General features: G+C 37.2%; 1 protein-coding gene across 3 annotated transcripts in view; it reads left to right on the top strand.

Moving 5' to 3' along the window:
- GULP1 (GULP PTB domain containing engulfment adaptor 1) overlaps nt 1-14,332 on the top strand; it is a 143,914-nt gene that overhangs the window by 98,662 nt on the left and 30,920 nt on the right. For all 3 annotated transcript variants that reach the window (XM_065750690.1, XM_065750689.1, XM_065750691.1), the window contains exon 4: nt 8,447-8,518. In XM_065750690.1, coding sequence (XP_065606762.1) covers nt 8,447-8,518 — 72 coding nt within the window. The remainder of the gene's footprint in view (nt 1-8,446; nt 8,519-14,332) is intronic.

Below are 14,332 nucleotides of genomic sequence, written 5' to 3' on the forward strand. Positions count from 1 at the left end.
GTATTCTAGCAGTATTTTATTTCTTTTGCTGATTGATTATCAGAGGCTTCAGGTTTTGAAAGAAGATGCCAGGTTTCACAATTAGTCTTGTTTTCCACAGAATGGTTCCTGTGAGTGTACAAGTGCCCTTCTCTGTTCGTCCATATGAATAGTTAAAATGTTTGATTAATCACCTTCACTGACTGTCTGTTCAGTGGTGATAATCTTTTACAGGAATCAAGCGGTACTGTGATGCATGACAACCAGCATGGATTCACAAGGGAAGAGCCACTGATGTCATCTATCTGGACTTCAGTAGCTACTTTGACATGGCCCTCTATTACATCCTTCTCTCTAAATTAGAAGGTTATGTATATACCATATAGACCATTGGATCATGAGGAACTGGTTGTAAGATCATACCCAGAGAGTCAACGACTCAATGTCTGGATGGAGATCAGTGATGATTGGTTTTCTTCAGAGGTCAGTACTGATACTGATGCTCTTTAATTATCTTCATCAGTGATATTAACAGTGGGGTAGAGTGCATCCTCAGCACATTTGTGAATTGACATCAGGCTTTGTGTTGCAGACAATGCACACAAGGGATGAGGTGCCATTCAAAGAGCTTTAGACAGGGATGGGCAGTGGGCTCAGGTGAACCTCATGAGCTTCAACAAATCCAACTGCAAATTTGTGGACTTGGGTCGTGGCAACCCCTGCTATCAGTACAAGCTGAAGTTGGACTTGGTGCCCTTGATCAGTCCCTTCCATCTCAAATGATTCTGTGATTCGGAATTGACAATTCTTTTAGTTCTCTTGGGTCAGAAATCGTTAGAAGAGTAATGCTGGAGGGCTGTAGGAGCTGCTGAGGATGTAATTGTCTGTAGCTAGAGCTGATTTGATCATTCGTAGGCAAGTCAGAATTAAGTGGTGGAAGAGTCATTATTTTTATTATAGTATTATTATACGAGATTTTTATTTTTTTAACTTCTACATTTTATCTAGTCCCTAGCAGAAGATTCTTGTACATGAAGGGTGTAGAACATGTAAAGAAGGAGAAATGTCAAGGAAATGCATGTCCTACTCACAAGCAGGGGATATGCGATAAGAAATAATTTTTTTCTAGAGATAGATTTGCTCATAGTACTATCTTCTCCTTCTTTTTCTTCTCTTAACTTTTTCCTTTCATGCCAAATATTCTCTCTGATTTGTACGTTTCATTTTGTTTCTGCATCAGCAGCTATGATAAGTGTACCTGTGATTAAAAGTAAAACAGGCCTTCAAGGAAATAATTTCTGGAAGCTTAAAATCTTCCTCTTTCAGCACTTTCCCCATACATTAATAGCTTCTTGAGCATTTCTAAAAATTACTTGAGCTTATGCTTTTTTTTTTTTGCTCAAACACGGGGTACCAGTCAGGGATATTCCTTTGACCGTGCCCATGTGCCCCCACTGGGTACTAAATGTAGAGCTCTCTTAGAGCAGCAGTGAATCTTTCCAGCTCACAGCTCTGTAAGGCAGAGCCATGAAACTGCTTTTTCCTCTTCCAGATGTTTGAGAAGGAAGCAAGACTGCCGGTGGCTGTGTTTATTCTCAGTTTGCCTGTGGCTAAGACCTGGGTAGCTGCTGGGTGGATGATAACTGTGTGTGCTGTGGGATTGCGGTGTACAGCCCCCCCACCCTGTGATAATCTTCAGGTTCAGCCTGACAGCTCTGCAGGGCATGGTACAGTTTGAGATGCCCTTCTGAAGTGCTCTGTAGAGATTGATGGACTGAGAAATACCAAACGTTTTTCTTGTTTGATTGTTATTTTCTATAGTAACAGTCCTGACAGGATAAGCTTTCTACCTTTTCTGCCTTCTTTCTCTATTTCAGCCTGCTTTTATCTTCCTCGTGCAAGTGCTTGCTGTGTTTCTTCACGTTATTTTACTTCTGGGATTAGATGTTTTTATGCAGAGAATATCTGATACTGTGTTGCAATCTGATTTGGTTTTCCAGCACATTACTACTGATCCTCTGGAGAAGGCCTAAGTTTTGATCTCTTACAAACTGTTTCCTCTGTTCTCCCAAATTTGTGCTTACAAGCAAACTGGTTAATATGAATTTATGCTCCTACTGCATTCTCTGTGCTTGTTAGTTTTTCTTATCTGCCTATGGATTAAAATACACTAGCACTTGACAGGTGTGATCTTGTGTAATTATTCTCATTGTTTTGCCTTTAAAATTATTCCAAGCTAGATTTACCTAGCTTGGACCAAGTTTAAAGACTCTTCGTAGTGAATGACTGTGTAATTTCTCATTGCATCACCATCTTTACTTGAGTATCTCCGGATGTTTCTGTCTCCAGCCACTCGGTTTCCTTCTGAGGTATTTTTCAGGAACATGCACGAGTGTTTGTGTTCTGGAAGGACCATCAGCTGTGCTGTTTGAGGGCCTGTTAAGCAGTACTGATCGAATTCAGCTCTTTATTTGTTAGTCACTGTAATGGAATGGAAAGCCATGATTATCACTAACACATTATTTAGTAGAGGATACTTAGTTACTGTACTTCCAGCAAATAGAAGAAAATTAAACCAGCATAGCTTGTTGGTTTAAGCAACTATGAAGATGGATTGAAATGAAGCACAGTATGTTTTACGTCACTGCCTCTGAAAGATTCTTTAGTATAGGGTTATCTGTTTGTTTTATGGTCATTTCTTTAATGCTGTCTTTTTTGTTAGTGTTTCAGTACCTTATCAGGTATCTTTAAATTTCTTTATATTGTATGTAAATGTTTTCACCTCTGTTTTCTCACTTGCTTTTGGTGTAACTATAATGATAGATGAAATAATATAAATTAAGCATTACCAGTTAAAAAGCAATTATTTATCTTGCACTTTTTTTTTTGCATGTAGTACCAGAGCACTCCCTCAGAAAATGACAAAAACGTTTTTCCTCTGTTGGAGTCAGCATTTGTGCCTAATGTTATGCATCGGGGCAATTCAGTGTGCATACTGATGTCTAGGGCACATTCCTCCATGCTCTTGTGCAGTCAGTTTGATTTCTGCTCTTGTCTGAGCAGTAGTCCTGCCTGAGACAGACGGTTGTTTTTAAGGTGTTCTACAAAGTTGTGTATGGCTGCTCAACAGCTCACTTCAAAATAGCAAACATCAATGAGCAAGAGCAAGCCTCAATATATTTTCAAGAAGCACAGCTCCCCTCAAGATTGTAATCCAAACATTTCTGTACATCTGCAAAAACTTTGTTCAAGTAGAGAACCAAAGACGCTGTTGCATGTGGTGGATTTGACTGTATGACTGGAATGAGAAGCAAGCCTAGAGTTGTGCACTTGGCAGTCCATGCTGCGCGCTTCTGTTTGACAGTAAAGATGTGTATTCAAGGCTGAACAAACACTCTTCATATCTTCAGACATGATTAACAGCTTGGATATATGATTGTACATTTTCTGGGTAGATTCAGAACTGATCCCCCTGCTCCTTCATCCTGTTTTATTATTGTATACTGTCATTCTGCTGCTATCAGAATGTGTATGCATTTGCCTCTGTTGTGTCAGTAAATCAACTTCCCTACAACTTGTGCGTAAGGAAGGTAATTTGTCAAATCTTGGCAGCAGGTATCCAGTACTTTTGCATTGCTTTTTTGTTTTTCTTTGGCAAGTATGTTTTTTCATATAACTGCAGCTAAATCTGTATAGAGTTTTCCCATGTTCAAGGTTTTTTGTGGCCGTAGAGAAACGTCACTCTAAAAGACTTTATTTGTCTTAAAGGTTGAAAAAGAATGGTAGAAGAAAACAGTAGTTTTTCTTTTATTATTGAAACATCCTATGCTGCTCTCTACTGGAAGAGTGGAATTCTATGCTAAATATTCAAAACTGCACATGAAAGTCTTTTTTTTTTAATTTATTTAATGATATTCTTGACTTTTCCTGAGGGTAGACTTTTCTTCCTCTTTAAGTTCTGAAGAAAAGCACCAGGATAGAATATGTATGGGAAAAACATTTAAATGAGTAGCCAAAACCTAAACTGATGGAAAGAGTGTCTTGTCTCTCATGAATGGAACAACAACAACAAAAAAACAACAGTTTTCTTAATTAATAGCTATCATTTTCACAGTGTCTCCAACCAACTTACAATTTATAAAGCATATGTAATAATTTCACTGTGGAATTATACCAGAGCATTCTATGATTCTAAGTCTTGCTTGTGTTAAATGCATAATAAAATTTTCTTTTGAGCTCTGTGCAGGAATTATTACCCAGAAGGGGTCTGTTTCCAAAATTTGCTGTGTAAGAAAGCTCTCCTGGCCATCTGAGGGTAGAATTATTTCCTCAGTTGCTGTCAATAATATAACTTATGTTGATTCTAATGTGATGAAAGAGACCTGCTAATTTTCCACAGCTGCAGTATCTAGCAAATCTTAGCATGTGAAACAAGCACATCTGGTCCTCTGCTAATATTAAATTAGAATTTGATTTGATGTGTTTGTCTTGTATATCACTGTTCCACAGCTCACTTTCTTAATAGCAAACATCAATGAGGGAAGGACAAACTTTAATATTGTTCAAGTGAAAAAAATCTGTTAAACTGTTTGATAAGATCTGTTGACATCATAGACATTATTTCTGACTATAGATTGAAGCAAGTGAGATCAGAATAAGCATCACACTAGTAACTTAGTCTTTCATCAGTTTTGTGGGGAATGTGTTTGGAAGAATGGCAGAATGCAATGAAAAAAGTAATTTGAGAATAAAATTGCACTGATCTGCTTTATGTTTATACAGAGCGTTAATCGTCATCACCTTTAAACTTCTTAAAGTATCCAAAAGAAACTCAGCATGGTTCTGGTAAAACTTCTTCTTAGCCCTAAACTCAACAATACAGAAATAGTTTCAAAGATGAGTCTGGTGGCTGAATGATCTAAAGGAGATCTGCTACTTCATCTTTTAGTCTGGAGAAGAGGAGGCTCAGAGGAGAACTTATTGCAGTCTACCACTTCCTGAAGGGAGGTTGTGGTGAGGAGGGGGTGGGCCTCTTCTCTCTGATAAATAACGACGGGACAAGAGGGAATGGCCACAAGTTGCGCCAGGGAAGATTTAGATTAAACCTGAGGAAACATTTTTTCTCTGAAAGAGTGGTCAGGCACTGGAATGGCCTGCCTAGGGAGGTGGGTGAGGCACCATCCCTAGCGCTGTTCAAGAAGCGTTTAGATGAGGTGCTAAGGGATTTTATTTAGTAGTTCAGTGGGTAGGGATGGTGATAGGAGGATGGTTGGACTAGATGATCTTGTAGATCCTTTCCAACCTAATGTACCCACGAACCTATGAATCTTCTCTTTAACCTCTCACTTAGTGCTAAGCAGCTTGACTGTTGAGACAGTTATATCTTGTGGTGTTAGTTCCTTGTCAGTTGGCTCTGCAGCAGGAGCGTAACTGTAGAAGAGACATGAAGTGATCAAAGCAGTGGGTGACTTCACAAGTTCCCATCTTTCTATTTTTCTGCCTCAGTATTTCTTTCTTGAGGACCTTGATCTTGAAAATGTAAGTCTTATATCTACCAATTTACTTGCAGAAACTGCAAGTTTCTGTTGCAGTACTTTTTTCACAGTGATTACTTGTATTCTTAATGCCACACTGTGCTGGATTTTTGCTATAACATATTAACAGTTTTCTCTGTGTATTTGAATGAGATCTGGGGAGAAAAGTCTGATGAAAAGATGATAAAGAAATGACTATCTCCCAGTTTTATGAGGATGATGAATTAGTTCTTCATTATTTACTTGAAAAGTCCCAGAGAAGACAGCGCATCTGGTATGTTAGGGATTGCACAAGCACACAGGTCTTCATCCCATTGAGCTGTCTCAATTTTACAAATATACATGCATTTGCTGAACTAAATTATTGCAAGTAGTACCATAAGAATTGGGACTTAAAGAAAATGCAGTGATGTTCCCCATGTAGAAAATATTCAGAGCAGATAAAAATTGTTAAATTATGCTAGTATTTTGCTATAAAATAAGCAAGTCTAATTAATGTAAATACTCAGAATATTTGCTCTTTTTTTTTCTTGTTTAGTAATCTTATTAAAAAAAGAGAGAAAAGTTTATGGAGGCCAAATATGAAATACAAGCAGTTCTGTCTAAAATTTGAACTTACCTGACTATGAAATGGAATTGCAGTTAACAGACATACAAATGTATACTCTAGATACAGTGTAACTTATAGCATGTATGGTCACATCATTTCTCAGTGATATTGACACCTATGCTACAAATACCTTTTTATTTATAGATGAAATGCATCTTGCTGTTTTTTCCTAAACTGGGTAGTCTATTCAGTGTAAGCTCTAATTCCATCCACATCCAGTTCAAATTGCTGAGAGCAATAAAAATTTCAGTAGTAATGCTTAAATGTCAAAACAGATGCTCATCTGGAAGACAGTATTTCTTCCATAAATATTGATAAAATGCTTCTATGTTTCCATATACTTGAAGTCTTGGGTTATTTCTTTTGTAATATTTTTATCAAATTCATATGCAGGTTGGAGAGGTTGTCAATCATATCAATATGTGCTTTCAGCAGTTTCTTTCAGTACTTGGCTGTGTACATCCCCCTGCTCTCTCTTTATCAGAAATGAGAGGTAGGGCAGGTGAGGCAGATACCTGGCTTCTGGATGCACAATCCCAGCCAAGACTTGTCCTAAACATGTGTTGGGTAGCACCGATCTGCTTATGTTGGTGGTTCCCCTGGAACTGCAAGTTTCCAAACCCCTTAAAGAGAAGCATGCCTAGCCATTGCCACTCACTGCAGTTAGCAGAGGCCTTTGCTTGCTGTTCAGCTGAGCCTTTTCTGTATTTGCAGCTGTTTTCTCCTACGTTTACACAGGAATCCATCTATCTATCTATATATATAACGTACTAATTCTATATAACGTACTAATAACTATATATATATATATATATATATATAACATACTAATTCCTAACCCTCATCGTGTCACAACTCCTACTGCAGTTTTACTGTAATTATAATGATGTCTAAAGTATATTCATGTTGTGCCAAGCATGTGTACAGGTGTCTGGTATTGCCAGAATTACTCTTAGGTTCTCATGTGTCCTTATCTACTTTCTTTCTTGTCCTTTTTTTGCTGTAGATTAGTGCTATTACTATTAAAATAGAGACACTCATCTTTCCCTTTCTATCTGTTACATGTAGTATCTATATTGTCCAGTAATCATACTTTTTTCTCAGTATGCATTTGATGCAGCTGTCACCAGGGAAGAACACATCCTTTATTAAAGTGTTTGGAATTTCTGTATGAAAGACATGAAATCAGAAACAAACCTTTCTGCTTTGTTATCAGAAAACCTTGGGCTCCTAGGTAGAGAATTGCAATAGCAGAGAACACTGAAAGCAGTTGTGCCTGGATTATAACGTTTTGATTGTGTTCAAGGTGACACAACATGTTTGAGTCAATAGCAGATTCGTAATGAGATTTAATTATTGGTAGTGTTGCACAGTGTTAAACAGGTTGAGCATCTGTAGTTTCACAAACGTAAATTGTTCTTTAAACGGTAGAGATCTAAAAACTGTAGTTACCTTCATGCATCATGTTATGCATAGAAATTGGTGTACTTCAGAGATAAGTGTGAATTCATACTTTTTTTTGCTGGTGTTACGTTGGTATGTTACAGGTATACGGTGTGACTAAACCAACTGGACCTCAATATGAGAATCAATCATGGGATTCCTAATTAACTTATCGTGTAAACAAATGCAGTTTGGGCTCGATTTTCACACCTTTCATAAAGTTTAATAGAAGCAAGCAAAGCAGTACTGAAATATTTAAAGGAATTTCAGTATACAAATTAAAAAGTGGTTAGATCCCTTAGAAATACCATGATTTCTGTATCAACAAATTTTTAATCTGGTTGTTGCTAAAGGAGATCTACTAATTTTACTTAGAAATAATATAATCTCTAGTGGAAATTCTCTGAATATGAGCCTCACTTTTCCTAAGTTAACTTCTGCTTCCTTTAAATCTATGGAGTTCCTGAACCAAGAAGCTGTAAGAACAGACTCAGGCCTTTTTACTTGTATCACAGTATGTCAGTTTCAGTAAGCTAGTCCATTTTGATCAATGAGAACTATCTTACATCCTTGGCTTTTGTAGGATTACTTTATTTTCCAAAGCAACAGTTTCACAGTTAAAATGAAGTTACTTAACCTGTAATTCAGGACTTCTATAGGATCGAGTTAAGGTGTTTTTAAAAGCTTTTTGATGATTCATGTTTACCTAATAAGTGTTTGATTCCTGTTATTCTCTTGATTATAAATAGCTATATGTAAATGTGTTATCAACTACTTAAATGGTTGTCCTTCTGAAATGTTACCTGGAAGTAGTTGGCATATATGATTGAGTTAGACCTTTCAATGCGTACCTTCTTTCTCACAATTATGCTCTCTTCAGTTTCTTGGCAGTACAGAAGTGGAGCAGCCCAAAGGCACCGAAGTTGTAAGAGATGCTGTTAGAAAGTTAAAGGTAAGGAACCATTATAAAATACGAATTGAATGTATTCTTATTTGTGTTCTGAAAGCAGCTGCTTTTACTGGTATGTAGGCACTTCCCTATTGTGTCCATGGTACCACACATACTGTTATTTAGTTCTCTTGTACAGTGTGTGATTATGGTATAAATTGGGTGTACCTTAACATGTGATGCTTGTTCTTTGGGAATTTTAGGGCTTCCTAAAATCCTATTCTAGGTAGCAATAGTTTGTTTTAGCTGCCATTATTCCACAAGGGCTGTTAAATGCCTCTAATTACTGCTCATCAAATATGTTACCAGAGAACTTCCTAGATGAAATAACCAGTGGCTTCAGTAATGTCTGTCCTGCATTTCTCTGAGCCAAGTAGTGCTTCTTATGAGCCGTGGGGAGGTGACACTTGTGTTACAGCAGATGGGGTACACGTGTAAATTAAGCCTTTTGTACCACAAACTAGCAGTATGAATGTTCTACCAAGACATTAGTGACCTGTGGTGCATCTATAGGCTCTGGCTGTTCCTGACTGCTCTTCAGCTTAGCTCATTTCTTTGTTTCTGTGTATTGTGACTGTTAGTTTGGTGGTGAAGGTCTGGCGTGAGTGCTGGTCACCCTCCAGCTGTGCTAACCCGAGATATGATTGGAAATAGAGCTGTTGTGAGAAGAAAAGCGATTGCAAACTAATCTACATGCACTGGTGATAAGGAACGTTACTGCCTTGTTCTCGAGGTCTCTGTTTTGTTGGAAGACGTTTGTGCTGGTATACACTGTTAATGGGCTGAGAAGATCAGATGTTTCTTTTTGATTGTATATTCTTGAGCACTGAAGGACTTAATAGTCAGTGAGAATTTATCTTAAATGACCAAAGAGAGAAATGGGAAACCTGTTCATGATGTGCTAATGTTCTTTTGTTTTAGCTAAAGCAGGTTGAGGGATAGGAACTGATAAAATATCCTTCATTTCACTAGTAGTGACAGCTAATATGCTCAGAGCACTTGGAGTACTATGAAATGCGGTGGGAAGTGCTGATGTGATTTATCTGTCAATTGACCCCACAGAATTGAGCTGTTTTGTACTTTCCTAATTCTACTAGAACATTGTTTTGCTTAGCTGTAACAAATGTTCTGCCTCTTATTGTACTTTCCTTCACTTTTGGAAGGATTTTCAGTGTTCCTTTAAACAGACACCCTCTGAAATGGATGGAAAATTTTGAGAACCAATATAAAAAGAAACCTTGATGTTGTGTGTAATAACTATAATAATGAAAATAATACAGGAAAGAGGGCATGAAACACTCTTCGTGTAGTTGAACTTTTAAGAATGGGAGTTCCTTGAGCAAGCTTTTTTTGTTTTTACAGGATTGATTAGTAATTGTTTTGCTCTACCAAAATAGCGCAGCTGCCATTATATACTAGGTTAGTCAATGTCCAGTGTATTATGTCAAAAAAGCATTACTGCAGTTTGTCAGAGGTTAAACGTAGTTGTTTTCCTGAGTAAGTATATGTAGATACTGATCCTTTTTTAACAGTTGCAATGTGATCATATGCATACTTTCTAATCCAAACTTTATTAATTGTTAATCACAGGGTGATATTTAATAAACATTATTAGCTAGTGATTAAAATGACTCTTCTTTAACATATGGGGCAATTTTTTATGACCAGAATGCATCAGATTACCAATATTTTGAATACTGAAACTGCAAGCTGTTTTGTAATCTCATTGTCGAATTTCAGGGGAATATACATTTGATGTGTGGCTTCGCTTTAAATCAGAAAACCTCAGCTCATATGGCACAATGAATTTTTCACTTTCCAAAAGAGTTTTGCTCGACTAGCATGAAACTGCAAAAACGCTTCTACCAGCAGGTGGAGCTGATGTCCTACAGTAAAATAAAATAACTCGGAGGAAATTACTTAATGCTTCATTCTAGTTGTTTTATCCTGAGTACTACTATTTATGCTTCCTAAACACTGGCTGATTTTGGCTAGTCAGTTACAGTGTTAAATATACAGTTGTTTCAAGCATCTATGCTTCATTTTCCTGTATTATCCAATGATTGCTTTATTTTCTAGTTCGGGTTTTCTCTTGTTTTCAATTTTCTTGTGGTTATAAAGCAAAACTTTGGGCACTAATACTTCTATTAGAAATAAGACAATGGGAATTGTTCTCAGTTTATTACTAATACTTTATCTTTTTAGTTTTCTAGTTATAACAATTTTGAGAATAAATAAAAACAAAGAAATGTTACCAATATGTTGGACCAACATGCTTGTAATTAAATGTGATTGTTCTCAAATCACATTTTATAAAATAAAGGCTTACTTAATTTAATTTATGAAGGATATAATGTTTAATTGAGACCGTAGAAACGATTTTCAACCTTCTCAAAAAGATGAAGTGTTGCCAGAGATGAGAAGAGATTGCAAGATCAGCATAGCAAATGGAAAGGGCAGCATAACTAGACCCCGTGTAAGAAAATACTTTGGAATAGCTTTTGGGAGGAACCTTAAGGAGGAAATGCTTGTTTAGACTGTTTCACCATTGCTTTCCTTACAGTGTCCAATCTTAAGGCTGCTTTTTTACTCACCTCCCACCTCAGTCTCCCCTTTCTCCTCTTTTTTTTTTTTTATTTTTCTCCTGTAAATGGACTTGAGAGATAATGTCAATGGCACTGATCACTTCAAAGTAACTTGGAATATTCTTCTTTGCTCCCTTGCCATTGAGGTTAGCAAAATGAAGGGTACTCTTTCACAAACCCATCTGGCTCCTGTCGTTAGCGCACCATTAGTGCATTTTGTTCTGAGCTTCCTTGAGCTGGGTTACAATGGTTCTTCTAGAAGGAACAGAGAAGAGTGGAGAAAGGAAAACAATTCTCTGCTGGGAGGAAGAGGTTTCCAGACAAGCCTTACAGCTATGGTGGTTTGCTCTGAAGTTCTTGAGAAAGCAGAACTTGTGGCTGGGGACCTGCCAGGGACAGCCTGCAGACCAAAGCAGGTCGGATGAGAAATGGTAAAGAAAGGAATACCCACTTCCTTTCAACAAATAAACAAAAATCTTTGAGGAATGAGAGATGGAAAAAGGATTTCATTGCATTGTCTTCTACACTTACATGTCTGTGTAGTTATTAGTAGATCAGAGCCTTCTTCTCAGTCCAATGTGTTTTTGGAAGAAAAAACAAAGCTTACCCCTTGGCAGTGGATTTCTTTGGCAGATTGTTTCCTACACAACTGATTTATTGAGATATGTTGCCTTATCATTCTTGTTTTCTTGACTGTTTTTAGAAACTCATAGTTTTATTAGCTCCACATAACACATGCATGAGAGATTGCTCCATAATGTGACCTAGAAGATGTGGCTATTTTCTTCAGACATCTCCTTCTAATGGACACTGTTATGAATAACATAAGGAAGAACTTCTTCTCAGTGTCTGGTAGGAAACTGTCTTTCCACATGGACAACCACCTTTAAAGATGGCCACATCAAGTGTCGTGTGTGGTATCTGATAGTAGAAGTCTGTGCAGGAGGAAGGAGTTGAACCTTCCTTCCCCAGGCTGAAGGTCAGCACCCAAGTCATAGAAATTTCATACTTCGATGTTTCAAGTTTATCTTTAGTTAATGATTGAATCATGCAGAGAGGTGTAAATACGAAGTAAAATCTCATCAATTTTATTTGCACAGTATAATTCGGCAGAAAAAAATAATTATATAATTTTATTAGCTTACACTTGTGACTGATTTTGCTTTATGTCTTTTTCCTTGTGTTGTTTTTGCTGATTAATCTTCTTATTGTATTTTGCTAATGCTGGGTGCAAAAGCATTTTAAATATAAATATTATTAATATGAGAAGATACTGATTTACCTGCTACTGTAATAAAAGATATATAGAAGTGCCTTTCTTGTTTAAATAACAACAACAACAAAAACTAAGTAAAACCATTGAAATATAGATTGACTTATATGTGTTATTCTCCTAAAAAAAAAAAAAAAAAGAAATATGGTGTTAATTCCAAAGCAGTTAATTAAAAGCTAGCTCATCCCCCTGAGCTGCTCTAACTACTATTGGACCAAAATTGAGTGCCTTGACTGAGAACAATAAATGTATAAAGTAACGGCTTAAGAATTTGGCCCATCCTATCCCTTCCCAGGCCATGCTCTGATTCATTATAGTTTTGTATCATTGTCCATTCTGATGCCAATGGGAGGCTACAGATTTTTACCCTCTTATATAATGTTGTTACTGTGTATGATATAAATATTACTTGGTTTCAAATGTGTGCTGGAAGAACAAAATTTGTGAGTCTCCTGCATCCAGAGGCACCTGAATGTCTGTTTCACAAAGAATGAACAAGCAAACATAAGAGAAGGGAAAAAAAAAGCTAAGTAGTGGATACCTGAGTAAGAATTAGGGTTTGATTTTGGGAAGTGGCTGAACCAGGCACTCTGAGGAGTTCAGCTATGATATTACGGGTCTGTGTGTGTGTGTGCTCTCTGCTCTCACACAGAACAGGGAGTCGGCAGGAAAAGCTTCAGGAGAGATCACAGCTTTAGCTACAGGCTGTCTGGATTTATCAGTGTGTGCATTTCAGTCACTGGACCTCAGCAGACATTTGGTTAAAAATCTTGTTCATCTCTCTGGATGTCTGTGGTGAAGAGTCCTTATGTCTTTCACCATTAACTTGTTTTTAATTTGCCCTCTCTGCATCTGACAGCTTATAAAGCTATCTCTTGTAACTTTTCTCAGTTTCTACATCCTTCTGCATTTGGAAACATTAGAATGTAGAATCTGTGCTGCTGTTTCACAAGCAGCAAATTCAGTGCACTCTTTCACTAAGGATCCATCCAAGGATTATCCAAGGTTTAGGTCCTTCCATTTTTGAGGAAAGTCTATAGTTTGCAGAAAGCCAATCATCATAGCATCAGGCCGTGCTTAATTTCTGTAGTGTTCTGCTTGGTTGTGCTGCTTTAATTTGCATCTCCAGCAGCATTGATGTTCTGCAGATCCTGAGTAACTTTTCTCCCCATTTTTTTTTATCTTACTTTTTTTCAGTCTTCTGATTTTATCAGTTTTCTTCCTGGTCATTTTTCAATACTGTCATGCTTAAGAAATAAACACTGCTGGAATACATTAGAAACATACCTTCCCAATGACAATTTCCTGTTTATAACTGCATCTGGAGACTAGTGTAACTAACTTCACTAATACTTTCTTGGTATTGCTTCATTTCCTAAATATAATGGCATGCAAAGCTCAGTGAAATGCCTTGTCTACTTTGACAAGCTGCATTTTAGTTACTGGTGTAAAATCCATACGGGTTAACATCTTGATAAGAGTTCTTCAGTTCTTGTGCCTGATTTATACCTTTTGGGAGCAGAGATGTGGTAGGGTCATTCTATTTACCCTTAGTATTGGACAGAATTACCTTCTGGAACTTCCTCAGCATTGTAAGACTTCTGGACTATTTGGAACAAGCTTTGGCCAGCTGCTCTAAAACTCGTGCAAGTTATTCACATCATTGTTTTCAATGTACACTATGGCTTTGACTCGTTAAAATTAAATATTATTCATGCATGTTGTTTTCACTGAACAGAAACACTTGCATGCATCTAGTTTGTTTGGGGATATTTCCAAAAAGCCAGAGTTCATTCAGGTTTGAGGCTGCTCCAAATCAGTGTGCGCTCCAGGATGATCTGCTGTGAATGTATGTAAACTTCACTGGAAAAATGAATGCTCAAAAGAAAGTATGAATAAGGGAGTACATTCCTGCATGCTGTGACATGCTGGCAATGCTGCTGTGAACAGGAAAAAATC

The sequence above is a fragment of the Cyrtonyx montezumae genome, unplaced genomic scaffold (genome assembly GCF_038088225.1).
Source record: "Cyrtonyx montezumae isolate F1298 unplaced genomic scaffold, pur_monq_1.0 scaffold_7, whole genome shotgun sequence".
Classification (NCBI taxonomy): Eukaryota; Metazoa; Chordata; class Aves; order Galliformes; family Odontophoridae; genus Cyrtonyx; species Cyrtonyx montezumae.